At 38.6% G+C, this 23,652-nt stretch overlaps 1 protein-coding gene across 1 annotated transcript in view; it reads left to right on the top strand.

Moving 5' to 3' along the window:
- Ddx10 (DEAD-box helicase 10) overlaps positions 1–23,652 on the top strand; it is a 179,742-nt gene that overhangs the window by 5,557 nt on the left and 150,533 nt on the right. Inside the window, exons 3-9 of the mRNA XM_036193779.1 lie at positions 1,158–1,288; positions 3,037–3,195; positions 4,217–4,337; positions 5,764–5,953; positions 17,626–17,752; positions 21,113–21,275; positions 23,414–23,498. Of these exons, the coding sequence (XP_036049672.1) occupies positions 1,158–1,288; positions 3,037–3,195; positions 4,217–4,337; positions 5,764–5,953; positions 17,626–17,752; positions 21,113–21,275; positions 23,414–23,498 (976 nt within the window). The remainder of the gene's footprint in view (positions 1–1,157; positions 1,289–3,036; positions 3,196–4,216; positions 4,338–5,763; positions 5,954–17,625; positions 17,753–21,112; positions 21,276–23,413; positions 23,499–23,652) is intronic.

Genomic DNA, 23,652 nt, shown 5'->3' with positions numbered 1-23,652 from the left:
GCAACAGTATGACTTGAACTATGTATATAAACCAAGCTCATTAATGTACTCATTTTTCCTGCATAAGGACACTAAAATAGACTCTCAGCAATTTTCAAGCATAAAAAGTATATAATTGACTATAGTTATTGTGATAATATGATGTACAGTGTATCTGGTTTTTGTTTTTGAGATGTTTCATATATCCCACATTGTCTCCATTACCACTATTGCTTTGTAGCTGAGGATGACCTTGAACTTCTCATCTTCCTGTCTCTACGTCCTAACTACTGGTTTTATAGGCATACACCCAGGGACCAAACCCTGGGCTTCATCCAAACACTCTGGTGACTGAGCTGTCCTCAGCCCACAGTGTATCTCTTGAACTTATCCTAACCTGAGTAACTTTGTGTTCTATCTCCCCACTTCCCCAGCTTCTGGTAACAAGCATTCTTTTTGTTTTTAGTATCTATAAATGGGAGGTTATCTGGTATCTATCTTTCTGTGCCCGACTTGTTTCATTTAATATATATAATTCATTCTAGGTTCATCCATGTTGTCACCATTCTGCATATTGTCTTAAGTCTTCAAATAAGCCTCTGTCTTGAACACTAGAAAATTAGTCTCCAGTTTAAAACAAAGCAGCTAATTTATTGTTCTTCCTGGAGTGTGTGTGTGTGTGTGTTGGGTGGTGGTGTGAGTGCCACAGTGCCCATGTGAAGGCAGTCTTCTCCTTTCACTTGGGTCCTGGGATCAGACTCAGGTCATCAGGCTTGCACCGCAAGCGCTTTACCCGATGAGCATCTCCCTGGCCCATATCCTGCAGCGTTGAAAGCTTGGAGCCATAAGCTTTTGGTTTTCAGGCTATAGGCCTCAGTGATGGCAGGTTTGGAAGTCTAGCCTGTGAGCCTCCAGGACTTCAGAATTAAGTGAGCTGTTCCTTTTTTTTTTTTTTTTTTTGCCGGAGCTGAGGATTGAACCCAGGGCCTTGAGCTTGCTAGGCAGGCGCTTTACCACTGAGCTAAATCCCCAAACCCCACGAGCTGTTCTTTACCAGATTTCCATCAGGGTAGAATAGAAGAACTTCCAGCCATCTGTTTGTGATGGGGATATACAATCCATCCCATAGCATCATCCTTTAGGAATTTTCTTAAGTATCCTTCTTTCTACACTGCCAGGTTTGCAAGAAGCTCAGTACCGCTTGGTAACAGAGATACAGAAGCAGACCATAGGGTTGGCTTTGCAAGGTAAAGATGTGCTTGGAGCTGCCAAAACTGGATCTGGCAAGACTTTGGCTTTTCTCATTCCAGTAAGTACATTTAGTTTGGATCACAGCCTCTATTATATAATTTTATTACATTCTATACCTACAAAGCAAACAAATAGTGATTATGTAAACAGTTCTTTAATGTTGGAGTTTCTGGCCAGATAGAAGCCACACCTATCTTGTTCCTTTCCTGCTCTCACACTCTTTAGCTCCACCACAGTGGCTTGCCCATTGAAGGCACTCAGTAATGTGTTGCAGTGAACGAATCAGTATGCTTTTATAAGCTATCGCATTCTGAAGGTGGTGGATAGTCTATCGTGGCAGTGTAGAATGGTCCTACTCTGTCTTTGTGTTTGGCTTATTTCATTTGATATAATTCCCAGGAGACCTGGTGGAGAAAGCTGTTGCCTGCCAGTGGTATTTATATTTGCCACTTGTTTAGGATAAGGCTGAAATATATTCATGTTGTGAGAATTCTTTCCTCAGGGAGAGGTAAGCAAGAATCTACTCCTGCCTTACAGATACCACCAAGGAAACAAAGTATGGCCCCACTGCAGTCCACCTTTGGGAGCCAGTGAGTTTATTGGCTTGCTTTTATAGAACATGAGTGAGGGGTTACTTCAAGAGGATAGGTAACTCCAGAGCAACTGCCCCATTGGACAGTTTCCATCCCAGCATGGGTTATGACATCCCCAGAGCTGCACTGAGAGCCCCCTCAGTTGGCCCACTACACCAGTATACTCTAGCACCTCTTGAGACACTGAGGTCATATACAGTCAGGGAGGATGACATTACAATGACGGGGAGGTACAGGAAGGAGTGCACAATCTCACGTGAGAGTTCTCTGCTATGAGAAACATCCACAAGCTCAATTTCTGGGCTCACTTGGTGGTAGTTACAGCTGTTCTGATTAAGATGACAGCTGTTCAACTTGGAAGATAGTATTCTACAAAAGCTCACTTCAGCTGGATTTGGGGGGTGTTGATAATTTCCTGGAACATTGGTAGCTGTCCTTTATAGTAGTAAGGTAGTAGAATTGCTTAGGAATTCACTTACATGTCATTTGCTTAGTTGGATTCCTAATTTGGTTCCTACAAAAACAACTGACCCACCCTGGAAGGAAGAAAGTCATGATTTGTTTCAAATACCTCAAAACTAGTTTGCTCTTAAATCCTAGCTGATAATAATAATTATTATTACTATTACTGTTATTATAGCATTGTCTTTTTGTTTTTGTTTTTATTTTTTTGGTTTCTCGAGACAGGGTTTCTCTGTGTAGCTTTGCGCCTTTCCTGGATCTTGCTCTGTTGACCAGGCTGGCCTTGAACTCACATAGATCCACTTGCCTCTGCCTCCCAAGTGCTGGGATGAAAGGCGTGTTCCACTGCCCGGCTAGCATTGTCTTTCTACATATAGGAATTCTGTTACTGTAAAACTATAGGAGCTATACAGATTCTGATGTGGTTTCTGTTTAGAAAATAATTTCCTTGTACCTGTTTCAGTGGTCTGTGGACTACACATACCCTCTCCAATAGCTGGTCTTCTGATTGATTGGTTCTGATATCAGATAAGTTGTCTTAGGGCTTCTCTTTTCTCTCTGAATTAGGGTTGGATGCTTCTGATAGTTGGAAGAAAACATCCCCAAGAGGTTTTCTTGGATTGGGTAAAACTTGTGAGAGGAATGCCTTTGTTTGATGGTGTCTTTGATTTGGAGGAAAAGGTTGAGATTTGAGTCTCAATGCAGATTTTTCTAAGAGATTATTGAATACAAATCTGCTTTTGTCTTCAAGGTGTTGGAAGCCTTATACCGCCTGCAGTGGACTTCAGCAGATGGCCTGGGGGTTCTGATAATTTCACCTACTCGAGAACTGGCCTATCAGACATTTGAGGTTCTACGCAAAGTAGGAAAGAATCATGACTTTTCAGCTGGTCTCATCATTGGTGGAAAGGTTTGTCCTTATCTGTCCCTTCCTTCAGTAGCACTGTGCAGATGGCAGAGAGAAAGGAGATGGAGGAGTCATTTAAATGGATTGGCTGTATAGGTGGGGCCTCAGTGTGATCACTGTCTTTCAGAGCCTAGGTCCAGAAAGTCTGTTCTTGTCAGCATCTGAGTTGATGAGGTTTTCAGACAGATGTACAGGTTAGCTATAGCAAACCTATTTGTGTGTATGTGGAAAGAGAACATTGCAGTATGTGGACACTGGTCTACAGAGTGAGATCCAGGAAAGGCACAAAGCTGCACAGAGAAACCCTGTCTTGAAAAAACCACAAAGTGAAACCAAACCAAACCAACCCCCTGCTGTGTCACTACCACATGAAAGGAAGGTAGATTGCTTTGAGGAGTGTTTACTTAGACCATGGCAAAGCCTGGTCAACTTTGGCTGACTTTTCAGTGCATCTGAGGCTGTCATGTCTGCTGTGGTCACTTCTGGACTGTGAAGATAAGTAGTTCTTGGATTTCTATGCAAATGTATATAAGCAAGAAAGACGTAGCGTCACAAGCCTTAGCTGTAACTTGTCTTTAACATTTAGTAGCATCTGATGGTTCTCGTCTCCAATTGTAAACTGTAGTGCTTACTTAGCCCCCATCCATAAGTCGTAGGAGGCCGTATGGAAGAGTCTGTTCAGTGCTTCTAGTCCTGACTTAAAGAGTGTAAGTAGTTCCAGCTTTTAAGACAGCTTTACTGACTTAATAGGAAATCGAGTCTTGGCTCAGTCATTTGTTAGTTTTTCTTAGCCTCAGAATCCTGGATATGATGATGGGGTCGAGAAGAGCTTAGGTCTTCACTGAGGACTTTTGATTTAATTTGGAAATGTGGGTTTGTTACAAAACTGGAAAGAAGAAGTAGTATTTGTTTCTAAATATCCAAACTGCTCTGACAAAATTCCATGTGCAAGTGGCTTTTACAAAAGTGGTGCACAGGCTGCTGTGAGACGTCTGTGTGTAATTAAAGGAACAACTGTTTGCAGGATTTGAAACATGAAGCTGAGAGGATCAACAGCATAAATATACTCATTTGCACACCAGGCCGACTTCTTCAACACATGGATGAAACAATATGTTTTCATGCCACCAATCTTCAGATGTTAGGTGGGTCTTAGGATTTCAGATAAAAAACAACCCCCCCCCCCACCAAGAAACTCCTAAACCCCCCAAAACCAAAACCCTCTAAAAAAGCCAGATCATTACCAAGAAAGCTCTCCTGAGATTTAATAGTGGAACTGTCATATTAGATAACATGATGAAAACAATCTGAGAAATCATTTGTACTTTTTTTCTGCTTTTCAAGACAGGGTTTCTCTGTGTAGTTTTTGTTCTTTTTTTGTTTTGTTTTGTTTTGTTTGGTTTTTTGTTTTTTTTTTAGACAGGGTTTCTCTGTGTAGCTTTTGTTTTGTTTTGTTTTGTTTGGTTTGGTTTGGTTTTGTTTTTTTTTTTTTTTTTTTTTTTTTGAGACAGGGTTTCTCTGTATAGCTTTGCGCCTTTCCTGGATCTCGCTCTGTAGACCAGGCTGGCCTTGAACTCACAGACACCTGCCTGCCTCTGACTCCTGAGTGCTGGGATTAAAGGCGTGCGCCATTGCCCGGCATGATTTGTGCTTTTATTTTGACATTTGGGTTCTTAAACCAAGACAGTACAAGGTTGGTCATTTTCCTTTTTTTTTAATTGAAAGAGAAAGATGTATGGATGTATTTAACTAGGTACTTGAGTATTGGTCACTGACAGTTTTTTTCTTTTTTCTTTCTGGCACATGTGTGTGCATGTGTGTTTAACCTGGGTGAGTACGTATGGAGTCCAGAGGTTGATATCAGGTGTCTTCTCTATTTTTTTTCTGCTTTATTTGCCTAGGCAGGGTCTTCTGGTGAATTCAGAGTGCACCAGATTGGCAAGTGCATCTGACCAGCTTGCCTGGGGACCCCGTATTTCTTAAGTGCTGGGACTTTGCTTTTTATGTGGGTAGATGTCTGAACTCTAGTCTTTATGCTTGCGTGACAAGTGCTTGTCCACTAAGCCATCTCCCCAGCCTCCTCTTTTTTTTTCTTTTTAAGTAATACCTACTTTTAGTAACTTAAAAAAATCAAATTATCATGTTTTAATGGACTTTTTTGCATAGAGATGCTACTTACTGGTATTTTAATAGCTTTTCATTTTGAATGTTTCCGTACTTACAGAAAAGTTGCATTGGTAGGGTTTCTGTATTGTCCCTCATTGCCCCTTGTTTTAAACTTGCACATAACTATGATTGATACCTTTGTCAATAGTAAGATTAACAATGTACTGGGTAGATTTAACACTAGGTTTCGTTGTTTAGATTTTATCAGTTTTCCACTATATTATTATTGTTTTGTTTTGAATTGGATCTCTGGAATTTGAACCCAGGGCCTTGTACATGCTAGGCAATTAAATTAGCTTAGCTAAGGTCTTTTTTGCTTTAGGATTCCAAGCAGTGTACTAAATTGCATTTAGTGTAATGTATTCTTTAAATATTATAGAGCAACTTGTATCTTTGTTTTTTCAGTTCTTGATGAGGCAGATAGGATCTTGGACATGGGCTTTGCTGACACCATGAATGCTATTATTGAAAATCTTCCCAAGAAACGCCAGACTTTACTTTTCTCAGCCACACAGACCAAGTCTGTAAAGGACCTTGCACGCTTAAGTTTGAAAGACCCTGAATATGTTTGGGTTCATGAAAAAGCAAAATACAGGTAGGAGCTCTTTTCTTCCTGAACCATCTTTTTAGTTCAAGAATTGATATTCTGAATTTTTATTTTGTATGGAATATGCTTTTTGTCATCAGTTACACAGGACATACTACTCATGCCAATTAAGATTACTCATATTCTGTGTACGTTTAAGTATGAGAATATTTTAATGTAGCATTTCTGAAAATGTGGTCTGGAGAACAAACATTTTTGATATGATGTTAACAGCTCTTTTACCATTTACTAACTATTCCCACCATAAATGAGGGAGAAAACATCAATTTTTAGATGATAATAGCAAACACTGAGTTAAAGACACACACTGCTCTTAACAAATTTCTCAGAATCTTTGTTTCTGTGGACATTGTGACTCTAAAGTAATGAGATGGATACAGTGTGCTAAATCTATTACAATTGAGTACAAAGTCACACTGGTAAGCAGTAGTAATGCATTGTGGAACATATCAAATGTACTAATATTTACCAAAATGGTTTTCTGTTTGGAATTATTCTAGCTACTGTTATTTTTATCTTAGACTTAATAAATGTAGACTGTATTATATATGTTTATGCGACAGTCAAGAATGTATATGTTTGTGAGATAAAAATAGTTGGAATTGTGTTTTAAATAGTGTTTAATACCTGGTAGGAGTCATTATAGACTATGGACACAGTTGACTTCTGAAGATGCATTTTACATTGACAATAAGTTAGATACTATAAAGATATCAATTTGTATTCAAATTTGCTCTTGTTTCATCTTAAAAGTTCTATTACTTTTTTTTTGATGAAATGTCAGTCTAAAGAAAGGTTTGGAAAAAGAATTCTAATTTTGATTGAACATTTTAAAATACAGTTCTTAAATATAAATATATACTATAGGTATTTAACCCACTTTGACTTTGTTGACCAAATATCTAAGGTTAAAGAAAAACCTGAAGCTGGGCAGTGGAGGCACATGCCTGTAATCCCAGCACTCGGGAGGCAGAGGCAGGTGGATCTCTGTGAGTTTGAGGCCAGCCTGGTCTACAAAGCGAGTTCCAGAACAGAACAGCCTCCAAAGCTACAGAGAAACCCTGTCTCAAAAAAACCAAAAAAAAAAAAAAAAAAAAAAAAAGAAAGAAAAACCTGAGCCGGGTGGTGGTGGCTCATGCCTTTAATCCTAGCAGTTGGGAGGCAGAGGCCGACAGATCTCTGTGAATTCGAGGCCAGGCTGCTCAACAGAGTAAGTTCCAGGACAGCCAAGACTATACAGAGAAGCCCTGTCTCAAACACCCCCACCCACTAAAAAAAGAAAGGAAAACCAGGACTCCATGGTTTCTGGTGATTTTGATGGATGCACTTTGGAGAGTATGAGTTCTGGTGGCTTTGGCTCATGGACATGGGATTGGGATAGCAAGAAGTACTAGAGGAATAGTTTCTCCTTGACTACCCTTGAGCGGACATTTGTTTTGAGTTATAGTGAGGTATCTTAATACTTTTGTTAGGATAAACTTGTAGACACTATCTAGGTTAGTTAGAGTTACATCTCATTTTTGTTGATAACAGAGTTGGTTATCTATAGATCATAAGATTTTAGAAAGATTTGAATGCAAATACTTTCATTTCATATAACAAATGAGTTTTGAAACATAGTTTTGTCATTTGTAAAGCTGTGACTCGAGGCAGATGTATCAATATCTTGCTTACTCAGTTTTGCCTTTACAATAATGACTATAGGATTCTGATCCAAGATTCTGAAGCACTGAATGAAAGCAGGTGCTGCTGGGACTTTTGTGTAATGTTCTTATGGACTTTTCTTCTTTAATAGCATTACTATGGTTAACAGTCTAAGAAAGATAAACAAGACTGTCTTGCCTGGACTACTGGTGCAGCTCTGTAAGTCCAGTTATTTGGAAGGCGGAGGCAGGAGGATCACAATTTGAAGGCCTACCATAGCCACTTAGTGAATCTCTGCCTTAAAATAAAAAGTTAAAAGAGGCACAGCATATAAATCAGTGATAGAGTTTGTCCCTAACATTCATGAGACTCTAAGATTCAGTCTTTACTTGCAAACCCAGACTGAGACCTAAACTCTAAAAACCATTGAATGTAAATGATCTTCTCAAATTGTGTGAAAGACCCAAGAATTAAGTTTAGGTTCCCCCCTACCCCCCAGCTGAGGACAGAACCCAGGGCCTTGCGCTTGCTAGGCAAGTGCTCTACCACTGAGCTCAATCCCCAACCCAAGTTTAGGTTTTCTTAAAGATGAACATCAGAATGTATTTCTAAAAGAACACTGGTGTTCTCTTTCTATTACTGTATATGGATAAGTGATGCTTACAGTGGTTTCAGGGAAATAGCTGTCATTCTACCATAGCAAATTTGTCATGTTTTCAGTGACTGTAGGTAAATTATGTGGAGAAGTAGGAAAGATTTCAAATTTTAGATAATGTTGTTGAGCTATTGTGTACATACAGAGTTAGTATTGTAGTATTGTATTTTGTATTAATATTAGACATTAATCCTTAAAAATGTATCATCTTTACTAAATTTTGACCCTAACATCTACCTTGGTACTAGTTATTTGGGTCATTCAGACTTTCTTTTGTTACTATCTAACTAGTTAATCTTTCACTGTCCTTTTACTATGTCACCCTACCACCTTGTGCATGGTAGGCAGGTGGTATAGTACTGAGCTATACTGTCGGCCCTTGGTGACATGCTCTCAAACTGCAATGTGAGACTGTCATTATCTCTGCTCATTTCTGTAGCTTCCTACAGAAGCTTTTTGCTTGTCAGCGTCACACATTTTTCCTGTGTACACTCAGTTTAGGAACTGGCTTACCTTTTAGGGTTGAAAAGTTTAGGTATAGTTTTTCTTCTTTGGAGATCTTGGGGCTAAAATGTTGATCTTGGGGCTTTGTATGTCACTTGTCTTGGAAGTAGAATTTTTGGGTGGAAAATGAAGTTCATATGTGGCCTGCCTCATACTTGTTTTTTCCTTTAGTAGATCAAGTCTTGACTGCCTTGGTTGCTTTTCAGGTACCTTCACTCTTTTTAAAAAAGTTTTTGTTTTGTATTAAATCTAGCTAGAGTTCTGGGTCAAAAGGTTAAACTCATGCAGTCAGCTACTTTATGGTAGGAACCAATACTTATAACTTTATAATTTTGGCCACTGATGATTACTGCCTTGCTCCATTATTTCATTAGGGTTTGTAACATTATGTGACTGTCTCATTTCTTGACTGGAATATTTTATATCCATCAGCTGTCCTGTAAACTATGTTAGGCTAGGGAACAGTTCTTAGAGGAAAGTTAGACTAATGAGTATGTGCTTTATTGTCTTTATCAGCTTTTAGGTTGAGTTGGTAGCTTACTTGATACTGTGACCAGTTTTTTTTTCTTTTGTACTAAGACTCAGATTTGATGATTAATGATACCTCTGATAAATTAATGATTTTTAGTATATAGATTTAAACCATTTTTACATTTTTCATGCAAGAGAAATTATTTTATTTAATATTTTCTCTGGAGTTGTCCCGTGCTTGTCTTAGAATATGATGTTCAGGCTTTTTCCTGAGTCGGTGTGACATGTCTACCCTTGGTCCTTGGACTCATTGCTTTATGGTGTTCTAGGTTCATAAAAATCTTTTTAGCAGGATATGTAATTTAGACATCAGAATCTAAGTACTGGTGGGATGGGTTTTGTGTGTAGAGGTTTTTCAGCAGATGAACTTTTTAAGAGTAAGCGCATTGCTTCTTACTTAGAAATCAAGGGTAAGGTTGGGGGCTTTTTACTCAGCTCTGTTTTCTGAAAAAGTATGTTCTTTGACCAAATACCTTCATTTCTACAGACTTATACTTAAGTAGTCATCCAATCTATAAAAGGTTAAGGGTATTACCAACACTAGCAACACTGATTACTTAGAACAGTCTTAGGTTCCTTTGCAGTTCTTTTTTTGTTAGGCATGGTAATGAAGTACTTTGAAATAATTTCTGTGTTGTTGAATATCAGCTTATTTCTTTTTATTTTGCTCTGTTAACACATTCCTTTGTGGTTATGGCCTATTTGCTTTAATTTTAAATACTTTTGTTTATTTTGAGCCAGGGTCTTATGTATCTCAGACTGATCTCAAAGGGGCTCTGCCTCTTGAATGTTGGGAGTACATGCCTGTTCCACCATACAGGGTTGTGTTTGGCACTGGGTGTGGAATTTAAGACCTCAGCTATGCTAGGTAAGCACTATGCTTGCTGAGCTACACCATTAGCTGTTTAAAGAGATCTTTTAGGGCAGTTACAGAATCACAGTAAGTTTGAGAGGAAGGTACTGAGAATTTCTATATATGCCTCTTTCTGCCCCATAGTCTCTTCTAGTACCAACATTCCTAATAAAGTTGGGCTTTTGCTACATTTATGTAGTTACCCTGTTGTAATCTTATTACCCCAAGTACATAGGAATGTTGTTTAGATATGGAATATTTTACAGAGGTTCATATGTTGAAGGCTTGATCCCTTGTCAGTAGTAGTATTGGGAGGTTTTGGAAACCTTTAGGGTGCAGTGTAGTTGGAAAGTCATTAAGGGCTTGATGTTGAAGGATATGTAGGAACCCTATGTCTCTTCCCTTTCCTTTTGCTTTTTGGCAGCCCATGAGGTAATATTTCTTCTGTCATGGGATTCCATCCTAGGGCTAAATGCATTGGGTAAGTTGTCAGCAGAGGTAGAAATGGATCACTGCTCCACAGTATTGTTGATAGTGATCTGAGCTTTATTAGAGATGTCCGCTTAGGCAAACCCAGAAATTTTGACTTTTATGCAGAAAATAATTTCAGTACTAGATATTATGAAACAGTTTATTAAAAGAGATTATAATACAGATTTTCAGTATGAGGTTAGGAGAAAGAGGCACCCCGGAAAGGTAAGATGTTAAAGTATGTTTGTGGGCTTTTCAAAGGAGTGTAGTAGCACTTCAGTGTCTTTGTACAGGATTTTGGTGATTTTTGAAGTTGTTGTCTTAGAAGATTTGCTACATAACTCCTCACTGCCACTGGCATCAGTAAAAATAGTTCTCTTACCTATTAGGAACCTCCATTTGGGGATCACTGGAAGGAATTTCAGGATAAGTCAGTGTGACACAGGGTTTTTGAAAAAATACTTTTAACATAGCTCCTAAGCACATGGGTTAATAGTGAGGTGCCCGGTGTAATTCTAAGGAGTATTCAGACAGGGATCTGGGCTTCCCAAGGGAGAGTCATAGCTTACTGTTAGTAGACTGCTTGTATATATCTGTGCTTTCTAGGTTACATTGTTCAGAGAATGGAATTTACAGTAAGGTTTAAAGGATCAAGATTTTTTTTTTTTAACAAAATGTTATGTAGATTTGTTAGGAATATTGTTTAAATCTAGGAATGAGAGGAGTCGTGTGTGTGTGTGTGTGTGTGTGTGTGTGTGTGTGTGTGTGTGTCCCATCTCTGCAAGTGCCACAGATGGCAGGGAAATGAACTGCAAGAGGCAAGAAGGAAGTTTATTCAGCCCAACTTAGTTGGTGCTGATGGATTCCTAGAGAACCTGACACCAGGCAGTTTGTTGTAAGGGTATTTAAACACGGTACAATTTGGGGAAAACTTGCTGATGTAACACAGTCCCTAGAGTACAAGGAGGCATAATTACATTGAAACTCAAAGTACACGGGACTATGGAGCTGGACTCTGTAGTTTAGGGGCCTAGGATCTAGTGTAGTCTCTGACTGAGATAGTGCAGAGGTCAGGTACAGTGACATCTCCCCTAAGGGTGGGTCCTTTTGGGTTCTATTGACTGAGAAACAAAGATAAAGATAAAGGTCTGGTGAGTGTGAGTCTAGGTAAACACTCTGGGGGATTCGAGTGAGGTCTGACTCTACAGATAGCAAAGATCACCAGGTCATTAACAATATCCACTCCCAGCCTTATGGGTGGAAAACAGGTATTTATTTCCTCCTTTGAAGAGACAATCCTGCATGATTAACATTCCTGGTTTCCCTGATGATCTGTGGGTGCAAGGACCTTTGTGCTCCCAACAGAATGCTAATATATATTCATAGTTACAGATCACTATAGCTCTAAGTATTTTTCCCTCTTTATCTGTATATATGCATGTGCACACCTTTGTGTGTGTGTGTATGTGTGTGTGTGTGTGTGTGTGTGTGTGTGTGTGTGTGTGTGTAGGTGCATGGTTGCCATGGTGTGCATATGGAGGTCAGAGGACAGTCTTGGTTGTACCTTGTTTGAAACAAAGTCCTTTTGTTATTTTTCAGTGCATATACCAGGCTATTTGACCTGCAGTCTTGTGGGGACTCTCTGTCTCTGCTTTTCATCTTGTGGTAGGAGCACTAGGGTTATAGATGCTCTTCTGGTTACGTGGGTCCTGGGGATTTGAACTCAAGCTCTCATTCATGTACCGTGAATGTGAATCTTACAGTTCTTGAGCCATCCTCAAATCCTGAGGTATCTCTTGTAAAATATTTATCATTTTAGTCCTAAGTAAGCACGATTAATTTTTCTTTGACAAGATAGCTTTAGGAAACACATTGTTCAGTAGGCTGTTTGGACTTTATCAGTGGTGTCTGTTGTGCCCTGGGCACGAGACCCCCAAAGAGACCACCAGAGACACGAACTCACTGAAATGCAAAAGCAAGGTTTATTGGAGCAATTCAAGCAGCGTGGCAGGGACCTAGTTGAGCACCCCATGCAGTGAAGGCTAGAGGAGGTGCCAGCCCCTCTGCAAGCTCGGTTTTTAAAGGCAAAAATCACAAGGTTACATCAGTTAGGGGTGCTAGTACGGGTATAGACTGTCTCCAGCATTGGGGCATTCTGTGGTTAATCAATTGCTACCAGAGAGTCCTTCAAACATCCTGACTTTGTACTTTTGAGTTCCTGGGACCTATGTCAGCAGCTCTGAGAATTTTGAAACTCAGGCCTATTTCAAGCTGGGGTGAGGGGCTTGCTTGAAATGGGGGTGTTTTGGTTCTTTAGTGTCTGAAGGTTTTAGAATTTGTATGCTGAGGATTGAACCCAGGGCCTTGTGTGTGCCCTGCAGGTGTTCTTCCACTGAGCTAAACCCCAGTCCTGACAACTTTTTACTGCTGAAATTACTTTATCTCAGTATAACACATTTTATCCATTCACTTATAGAGCATCTTGATTGCTTCTAAGTTGTGGTGGTTGGGAATAAAATTGTTAAACATCTGGGTACAGGTTTTTTTGTGTGGACTGAATTTTCAGTTCTTCTGGGTAAATGCCAAAGAGTATGATTGCTGGACTAGATGACAAGAATGGTTTGGGAAAAAAATGTCTTCAAAAGTGTTGTATCATTCATTTCTCAAAATCTGGTGTTGGAGGCTCTTAAGCATATAGTGGTATCATGTTTTAAATTTGAACTTTCCTCATAAGCAGTAACGAGGGGCATCTTATATGCTTTACTTGTTGTGCAACATCTTTTAGGTTCATTTGTGATCTGAACATTTGTAGTTAGAGTTTTTTTGTCTGGCCCAGTCAGGACAAATCTCTCTCACCCGCCAGTCCCACAGTCGCTCAGACCCAACCAAGAAAGCACACAGAAACTTACATTGTTTAGAAACTGTATGGCCATGGCAGGCTGTTTGTTATCTTTTTTTTTTATCTTAAATTAACCCATTTCTGTTAGTCTATACTTTGCCACGTGGCTCGTGGCTTACCAGTGTCTTTACATGTTGCTTCTCATGGCGGCAGCTGGCAGTGTCTCCCTCCAAGCTTCTACTTCCCAGCATTCTCTTTTTTTTTGTCCCACCTATACTTTCTGCCTGACCACTGGCCAATCAGAATTTTATTTACACAGAGCGATATCCACAGCACTTCCCCTTTTCTTTTTTTTTTTTTTAAAGGAAGGTTTTAACTTTTACATAGTACAATTACATATAACAAAACAATTATCAAGCAAGAATTACAGTTACAATATTAAAGAAGATATCCTATCTATCTTATATTTGTGAGTCTAAGGTTTTATATCTAACTTATCTTTTATCATAACTGAGGAAATTTATAACTATCTAGTCTTCAACCACATCAAAGACCTCAGAAGGATATAATATTACCTGAGAACCGGGAGAAGGATGCAAGCATTTTTCGGGAGTCTTGCAAGAGTAGACAGAGACAGCTGGCAGCCTGGACAGTCACCTAATGTTCCTTTGTAAAGTTGGGGCATTTGTCTTTAGCCCACAGGGCTAGAGTCTCTCGATCACTTCTCTCTGTGTCCTGTAGAATGTCTGGCAGTTTCCTCTGTGAAGCAGGAACCTGAAGGACCATTTTTTTTTTAAGCAAAGTTTAGTGGTCACCTTTCTATGGGTCCTGCATGTCCAGTCGATCAAGCAGTCCAGGCAAGAACAGTTTGTTGTCCAAATGGCTATTTTTGCCAAGGTGAAGATAAGATATGAAGTGTCTTCAATGCCCATCCTCCTTTCTGAAGTAAATTGGTGCTGCCAGGAACAGACATGTCTCACTGTCCAGAAAGTCTAAATTTTAAAAGTATTTTAAATGCCATATTTTGTAGGTCTTTGAAGTATTTGAAGATTACCTATCTATCTGAAATATGTCTATGTATATCTAGAAGACTTAACTAACATAGCTACGAGAATGATTATCATAGATGACTAATTATCAATCTATTTTTAATTATCCATTACAATTTTAAATGAGCTATATAAACATAATACCTTAAACAAGAGTAGAAATATACACACAATATAACAAAATTAACTAAGTTTGCATCAATAGACTAAAATCTAAACCAATGTAAAACATTTTAAACAAGTTGTTGCTCTTTAGAAGTCAGTTCCCTAATCTACCCTTTCATCCTATTATATCTATATCATATCCCCCTTTCTTCTTTAGAAAGAGATCTCATTTATAATCAACCTGGTTTAAAGAAAAATATTGGTTTTTCTCTGTCCCACACCAGAGGGCTCTTTTGATTTGGGACAGAAGAATCTCTTAACCTTTACTTTTAACAATACGTCTGGATTTAGAGAAGGAATGAGCCAATTACATCTCCAAAGCCAGTTTGATAATTTTGGGAATGTGGGCGTAGTTTCTCTTACTACTTCCTGCTGGAGGGGGGCGCTGTATCTTATGGGGATACAAAGAAAATTTTAGGATTATAGAGTAGTCCATTAGGGTGAACCTCTGAGCCAGTTGCCTTGAAACCATTTTGGATGTCAGATCATCTGGGCCATGGTGTCATTGGAGACCTTTCAGGTGGTCTTGGCTGATCAAACCTGATGTATCTTAATCTGGAACAAATCCACAGCCTCTGGCTTTCTGTGGAAACAAAAGCAGAGAATCTTTTCCAAAGCAACATATCCTTATATCCAAATTTTGAAGTCAAGTTACCTTTACAATTTACATATTTATTTAACTCAACAGCTTTTACAATCAAATCTTTTTCTGCAGTTAAAAATCCCAAAGACAAGGCAAACCAGATTCTCTGTGTAATATCCATCTTTGTAAGACTGAAACGGTAGAGCATGAGACTCTTAATCTCAGGGTCGTGGGTTCGAGCCCCACGTTGGGCGCCATTTGTAGTTAGAGTTTTTTTGTCTGGCCCAGTCAGGACAAATCTCTCTCACCCGCCAGTCCCACAGTCGCTCAGACCCAACCAAGAAAGCACACAGAAACTTACATTGTTTAGAAACTGTATGGCCATGGCAGGCTGTTTGTTATCTTTTTTTTTTATCTTAAATTAACCCATTTCTGTTAGTCTATACTTTGCCACGTGGCTCGTGGCTTACCAGTGTCTTTACATGTTGCTTCTCATGGCGGCAGCTGGCAGTGTCTCCCTCCAAGCTTCTACTTCCCAGCATTCTCTTTTTTTTTGTCCCACCTATACTTTCTGCCTGACCACTGGCCAATCAGAATTTTATTTACACAGAGCGATATCCACAGCAAACATTATTGCCTTTGGGCGGGTGACTGTTGAGAGCTTCATTTTTTTCTCCTAAATGGGAGATTTGTGTTTTTATAAGCTTTCTTTGTGTTTCATGAAGAACAGTTCTTTTTTTTTTTTTTCTTTTTCTTTTTTTGGTTTTTTTGAGACAGGGTTTCTCTTTGTAGCTTTTTTGGAGCCTGTCTTGGAACTCACTCTGTAGACCAGGCTGGCCTCGAACTCACAGAGATCTGCCTGGCTCTGCCTCCCTAGTGCTGGGATTAAAGGCATGTGCCGCCGCCGCCGCCACGACCATGACCACCACCACCACCACCACCACCACCACCCGGCTGAGAGCAGTTCTTTATTGAATGTTTAGTTTGCAATTATTTTCTTACCTACTTTGGCTTTTCTTTTCCTTCTCTCAACATAAGAGTTTATCATGAATTAGAAAATTTAAATTTCAATTTTATCATTTCTTTTGGTATCTGAAAGCATTTGACTTTTAGATTTTGGATTATCTGCCCCTTTTCCTTAAAACAATGTGGCTACACTTGGTAATGCAAGCATATGCATATGTAGTGTTTATCACCAGTCTCACAGTACCAAACTCTCCTATTCTGTTACTTGTTTCTTTACTTAATGATAGATTCCAGAGATCACTCCACAGTGACACATGAATATATCTCACATTCTTTTTATAGTTGCAGAATATCTTGTGGTGTGGGTATCTATTAGTTCATTCCACAAGTTCCTTAGTAATGGACATTTGGGTTGATTTCTTTCTTAATTTTTTTGGTTTTAAATAATGCCATATATCTTTTTTTTTTTTCCTTTTCTTTTTCTGGAGCTGAGGATCAAACCCAGGGCCTTGCTCTTGCTAGGCAAGCACTTTACCACTGAGCTAAATCCCCAACCCCCTGCCATATATCTTTTTATACCCCACATTAATTTGGAATGAAATTATAAGAGTTTTTCCAATAGTAACTCTATATATACTTTTCAGACATTATTATGAATTTTTAAACATGGTAACAAATTGAGATGTTTACAGTACATTCCTTAAAAATTTTGTTTATTCATAATTTCACTCATATACATACATATATGCATATAATACACAGTCATTACATTTCCATTACTCTCTTACTCCCTTCTCCCCCATTGAACCTCTGCTTCCTAATAAGTCCCCTCCTACTTTCATGTCTACGGTACATTCTTTATACCTGCTGTATTTGTACTTACTCTCTACTAGCCATTTCTTCATACTTTTGTGTATTAGCCTATTTTAATGTTGGATGCCTATAAATGCTTCAGCATACATGATCACTAATGTGAGTTCAATATTGATATATTTTCTTTTTTGTCAAATTTACCATGAAATATGCAGATGTTAAGTCTGATTTGTTTAGATGAATGTTTATATTTCTCTGATCCCTAACTCAATAAAAGATGTAGACATTAGCCATCAGCCCAGCAAAGTTTTCCAGTGCTGCTTCTCACAGACAGTGGTCTTTACCTTCTTTTTGTGGTTGACTCTTGATCTTATACTGCTGTGTGTGTATATTTTCATACAACCTCTAGAAGATTTTGGATGTATTTAGCCATGGTGAGTTTCTTTTATAGGGGACAATAGAGAAAAAAGTGTTTGTGCAGTAGAAATTGGGAGAATGGACTACTGGTGAATTTCCATTTTTTAGTGTTGATTTCAAAGCAGCAATATGACATTGTTAAAATAATTTGTTTTTCTTGATTTTACAAGCACCCCTGCTACATTGGAACAGAACTATATAGTTTGTGAGCTGCACCAAAAAATCAGTGTGCTGTTTTCCTTTTTGAGAAGCCACCTAAAGAAGAAGAGTATTGTGTTCTTTTCCAGCTGCAAAGAGGTATTGACTCCTTAATTTTTCCTTTTGAATGTATTTGTGTTGGATCACTGTCCTTGAGCTGTCATATTTCAGTTAGACAAATCATGACGCTGTGTGCTATGCAATGCTAGGAGACAGATCTGTAAAAATTGATGATCCTGTGGGTTTTTTTTTTTTTTTTTTTTTTCTTGAGACAGGGTTTCTCTGTATAGCTTTGGAGCCTGTCCTGGAACTCGCTCTATAGACCAGGCTGTCCTCAAACTCAGAGACTTGCCTGCCTCTGCCTTCCAGATGCTGGGATTAAAGGTGTGCGCCACTACTGCCTGGCTTAATCCTGTGTTTTTGTTGGAAAAGAAATCATGAATGAGACTTCAAGCCCATTGAAGGCAGACATTTTGCTATCTTCCATTCAGTACTGTTTTGATGTTAATGATTCTGGGAACACAGTAGTCTCCATCAAAAGTATTGGTAGAAGGAACTTAGCTAGAATAAGATGAGGCTTTTATGATGTGGCAGTTCTTTTTTCCTCCAAGAATACGGAACTGAATATTCCTTTTTATCTGTGCCTCAAATCTTTGTTCATGGTCATCTCTTTTTGGAATGCTTACCCTACATATCTTTACCCTGCCTTTGGGTAAATAGTTGGTGCTTTTTAAGGCCAATTTGAATTGTTATACCTGAAAGTCCTTTTTAGGATCCTTTTAGGATCAGTTGTCCTTTAAAAAAAATCTTTCTATAATATTTTGTCTATGTCCATATTTAGTTAATAAGTAATTGATGAAAATCAGCCTTATACTAGGAGTAAGGGATTCAGAGAAGCTTATTTGTTCTCCCTTAAGGAGAAGAGCTCATGGTTGATTTATATACTACTTTCTCTTTATATTTAAGATTCCTGGTGATGACATATAATAAACTCTAGGCTTATTGCCATTGCAGTAGCTTAGCGTGCTAAATATGTCGGTGAATTTCTCTCTGACTTGTGGGAAGAGAAGAGGTCATGTCATGGCGGCCAGGGAGCAGAGAAAGAAGGCCTGCTCCACATGCCCCCACATTTAGTCCCCTCCCCTTAGGTAGTCCTGTCTGGAAAAGCCCTCATGGCTGTGTCAGGGAGTGTGCTTTATTAATTTTCTCCCTCTAATCAAGTTGCTAACCAAGAGCCACTTCCGCAGTGACTAACCCTTTGTGTTCTAGGCTGTCTTCTTCTGCACAAATGTCCCTTTGTCTTGCCCATTTTTCTCTCTACCTTTTGTTGATAATTTGCTATACTAAGAATTAAAAGCAAACCTAATGTTCCTGACTTTTTCTGTACTCCTAAAGACTTATTCCCACTAGTTGAATCAACTTCTTCACCTTCTGTTCTGTTCTTAACCCTGTATTCAGTCAGCTCTTAAAGGATACAACTTTCCAGTTTGTGCTCAGTTATCAGTTCTTATCTTACTTGCCCACGAAGAAGCATTTCCTCTTTCTTAAAAATTTGACTCTATACCCATTAACCTGTCTTTTTTCTACCCTGCTGCTTGATCTATTTTAACTACTTTTGCTGGGTTTTTCCTCTGTTTGCTGGGATTTGGGTACATCTGATCTCTTTTCTGCCCCCTTTTCTTAGTATGCTTTATGGGTAACTTCATGACTTTCTCGTGGTGTGAATGCAATCTGTATGCTGTCAACTGCAGAATCTACATCTCAAGTCCTGATTACTTTCCTGAGCTCCCCTGCTGAGACTATCCAGTTGTATGTAGAAATCTCTCAAACAACAATGTAAGAGTTGCTGTTCCCAGATCTGCTTCCCCCAACTTTTCTCCATTTTTGTAATCCTTACTTCCTGTGTTTCATCCATAGTGATGTTATTGGTAATTCATTTAGCTTTAAACCTTCTTGTCATCTCCCATGCTCCAGTACAGTTTGGACCATGCTTAACTTTCTGTTTGCCTCCTATTTGTCCCTCCCATTCTTTTAGATTTCCTACTTTAGCCAGAAGTTCTTGAGAAGTGGCCACTAGAATATGTCACTGATTTGCCTAAAACCCTCTAATGACTTTCTGTTAGAGAAGTCCAATCTTAGACTCCATAAGGTTTTAGGCCACACTTACCTCCCACTTCAGCTGGCTTGTTAAAGAACAGGAATTGAAGCCCATTCTTGATTCAGGAGAGTCAGATTGCAGAAAGTTTTCTTGAAGTAATTTAACTGAATTTCTGTGTGTGTTTTTCTTAAAACTACCTTGCCTCCGTGCATCTGTGGCCTGCAGATTCGCCTTTACCATCTCCCTTTCCATGGTTGCCCCTTTGTGTATCTTTACAATAATGTGCTAGAATCAGAGCTTCTGTGGCTCTAGAGTATTAAAGAACATAGAAGTAATAATAAATAGCAGTGGTTGGTCCAAAAAGGAAGGTGACACATAATTCCCTTTAGAAGTAAATGCATTTTACGTGTTTAGGGGCAGACCTGTGTTCTAATACAGAGTTTTGATGTTGGTAAAGCGAAAACACTTATGACTAGTAACAAGTTGTACATTTCAGGGGTTTTGCATTATAGTCATCTTTTATTGTGGTTTTGGCATTTTTATAGTTCAAAAAGTTGTTTCCTTTGGGTCCATTTTTCAAAAAAATATATGTGAAGAAATTTTCTTAATATGTGTTAGAAATAATGTTGAATTCTGCTACAGTCTAACAGTATCCAGTTAGTAGTAAGTACCTAGTAAAGAAATAAAACTAAAACAATAGTTAACTCCTCTAGGCCTATACATTGAAATATATTTATAACAAAATTTTATTTATGTCTCAGTTATTAAGTTCTATCTTTTCAGGAAGGAGGTCAGCTAAGTGCTCAGTCAGAGGAGAAGGCTAGTACAGCCTGTTGCTATAGGAGATAAATGTACAACTTGAGGACATTTTGTTGTAGAAATTTATGAATTACAGTGTGAGTAATAAAAGACTTCCAAGCTTAAAACCTAAGCTTCAGTTCTGTGAGGTCAAGAGATAGAAAGGAAAGTTGCAGGAGGGAAGGAGACAAAGCTTACTTCTGTTAAGAGTTCTTCATGCGTTTCCCTTAGCTTTACTATTTAGAATCCCCTGGATATTTATATGACAAAACTGTTTAATTTAAAATACATAGTTTCATAGAAGTTATATTCTTACAGCTATTCAAAACTGGAAAGAATTTAGGTGGCTTAAAAATATAAGAACAATTTTTTCTTTTTTTCAAATTATATTTTTTGTAATTGAGATTTTTAAAATTTTTTGAAATTAAAATTCTTTTAGAAAATATGTGAGCAAAAATGTTTCAAGACTTTAATTCTCGATTATGTTTTTTCTAAAAAACTGACAGTTGGTGAAGTTTATACTCCATTTGGAGGACCATACTTACCCTTCTGCTTTTGCCCAGGTTCAGTACCTGTACAGGGTGTTCTGCCGGCTGCGCCCAGGCATCTCTATCCTTGCTCTCCACGGCCGGCAACAGCAGATGAGAAGAATGGAGGTCTACAACGAGTTTGTCCGAAAGAGGGCGGCGGTGCTTTTTGCTACTGACATTGCAGCCAGAGGATTGGGTAAGCAAACTAGCTGGAGTATCATTTTGTGGTCGGCAAATATATTTACTTATAGGGTGTTTTTTTGGAACTCTGAGTCTCAGATCTTGTGGGAGAGACATTAGTAAATTGGTAAGTTGATAAACAATGACAGATGACAGTGAAACTTTGTGTAGTATTTGCATCTCTTGTGAGCTTGGCTATGTTTTCTGATATTTAAATCATAATCCTGAGGAGCCTCCATAGTCATCCAAGGAAGATGAAAGGATTAAAAGTTTAAAACTGAAATTTAACAAGAAAAATCAGTGAAATCCAGTTTTTGATTAGTCATTCTGATTTTTAATGACATTGTATTCATACTTTAATTTTATTTTAGAAAGGTACTATGGTGACATGTACCTTGTAACTTTGTGGGTAGGGTGAGGTGGAAGTGATAGAGAGCGCGTAACTTGAATTCCTCAGCTACTCTTACTGTTTAATTAATTATGGTTTGTCATAAGCATGCACACACGGTAAGTCAACACACTACCCTGCTTCAGCAGTCACCTTCTTTTGAGATCGTCTCACTCTGTAGTTCTAGCTGGTCGAGAACTAGCTTTGTACACTAGATGGCCTCAAATCACAGAGATCCCAAGTGCTGGGACTGAAGGTGTGTATAACCACTTACAGCTGGAAAGTATTATTTTTAAGTGGTTCTCTTTGTCATCTTAGCCGTCTTAGAGTGATTTTTTTTTCTTTTTCTTTTTGTTAAAAAATCACTTATTATGCCAGGTGCTGGTGGGTGGTTTATTCCATTAATCTCAGCATTTGGGAGGCAGAGGTAGACTGATCTCCAAGTTTGAGGCCAGCCTGGTCTACAGAGCGAGTTCCAGGACAGTCAGGGCTCACAGAGAAATTTTGTCTCAAAAAACTGAAAGAATGTCAGGCAAAAATTATTTTTCTTATTATCATTAGAAATCCTTATAGCAAACCCTATAAGTGAGTAGAGTTAGTTCTGAGAAATTGAGAACAGGCTTCTTTGAAAATGAAATAAAACTTGTAGTATACAGAAATATAGGGTGTATAATTGCTTATCAGTTTATTTGGAGGTAGGATTAGCCAGAAAAGTAAAGCTTTATGTAAATTCAAAAAATATTTAAAAATTTTAAAATCTTACTTATTTTTATTATTTTTTGTGTCTGTATGTCCATGTATATGTTCATGTGTGTGCAAAGAGTGTGGAGGCTAGAGGCGATGTCTAATGTCTTCTATGCTTTCCACCTTATTTTTTTGATATATAGTAGCTCACTGAATTTGTAGTTCACAGAATCTGTTAAAACAGCTAGCCACCAAATATCTTCTTATTCCTGACTCCCTGGTGCTGGAGGTAAGAGGAAAGGGCTTCTATTCCTGACTTAAAAACTACCCCCCCCCCCCCCCCCGAGACAGGGTTTCTCTGTGTAGCTTTTTGCACCTTTCCTGGATCTAGCTCTGTAGACCAGGCTGGCCTTGAACTCACAGAGATCCACCTGGCTCTGCCTCCCAAGTGCTGGGATTAAAGGCATGCACCACCACTGCCCGGCTAAAACATTTTTATTAATATGAGTAATGGGAATCCAAATTAAGATCCTCATGTTTGTGTGACAGGCACTTTACCAAACTAAACCATGTCCTCAGACCCAGAAACCAGTTTACTGGGTGGGACCTATGATGAGTGATGTTTAGGTCATTAAACATCAGGGCACTTCATTGTCATCACAAAGCACTGTGTCTTCTGTTTCAGAAAGAAGCCATGTAAGTTTAGTTTACTTTGTCAAAGTCGAGAAATATTTATAATTTCTTGGTTAATACAACCAATTTTATTATTATTTATTTTTATTTTTATTTTTTTGGTTTTTCGAGACAGGGTTTCTCTGTGTAGCTTTGCGCCTTTCCTGGAACTCACTCTATAGTCCAGGCTGGCCTTGAACTTACAGAGATCTGCCTGCCTCTGCCTCCCGAGTGCTGGGATTAAAGGCGTGCACCACCACCGCCTGGCTCCAATTTTATTTTTAATAAAGTCTTGTTAGTGAGATGTGATAGGAAATCTTGGCACACAATACTGTAAAATAACTTTAGTACAGCAGGCTAGATATTGAAATTGTTGTTTCTTTTTTTTCCTTCGTATTTCTTCCGTGTAGATTTTCCAGCTGTGAATTGGGTTCTTCAGTTTGATTGTCCAGAGGATGCTAACACGTATATTCACAGAGCTGGTAGAACTGCCAGGTAGGTGTGCTGGCCCATTTCTTTGCTTTTGTACTGTTTCATAACAAAGCTTGCTTCTGCTCCAGCTGTAGATAAACAAAGAATGGAACAATTAGGTATGTGAGTGCTAGTGTTTTGTTGTGAGTCAGTAACTTTTTGATAGGACTAGGGAGAT

This window comes from Onychomys torridus, chromosome 7 (assembly GCF_903995425.1).
Source record: "Onychomys torridus chromosome 7, mOncTor1.1, whole genome shotgun sequence".
Taxonomy (NCBI): Eukaryota; Metazoa; Chordata; class Mammalia; order Rodentia; family Cricetidae; genus Onychomys; species Onychomys torridus.
Note: the sequence above shows the minus strand (reverse complement) of the source record. Positions and strands in the feature narration are given on the sequence as shown.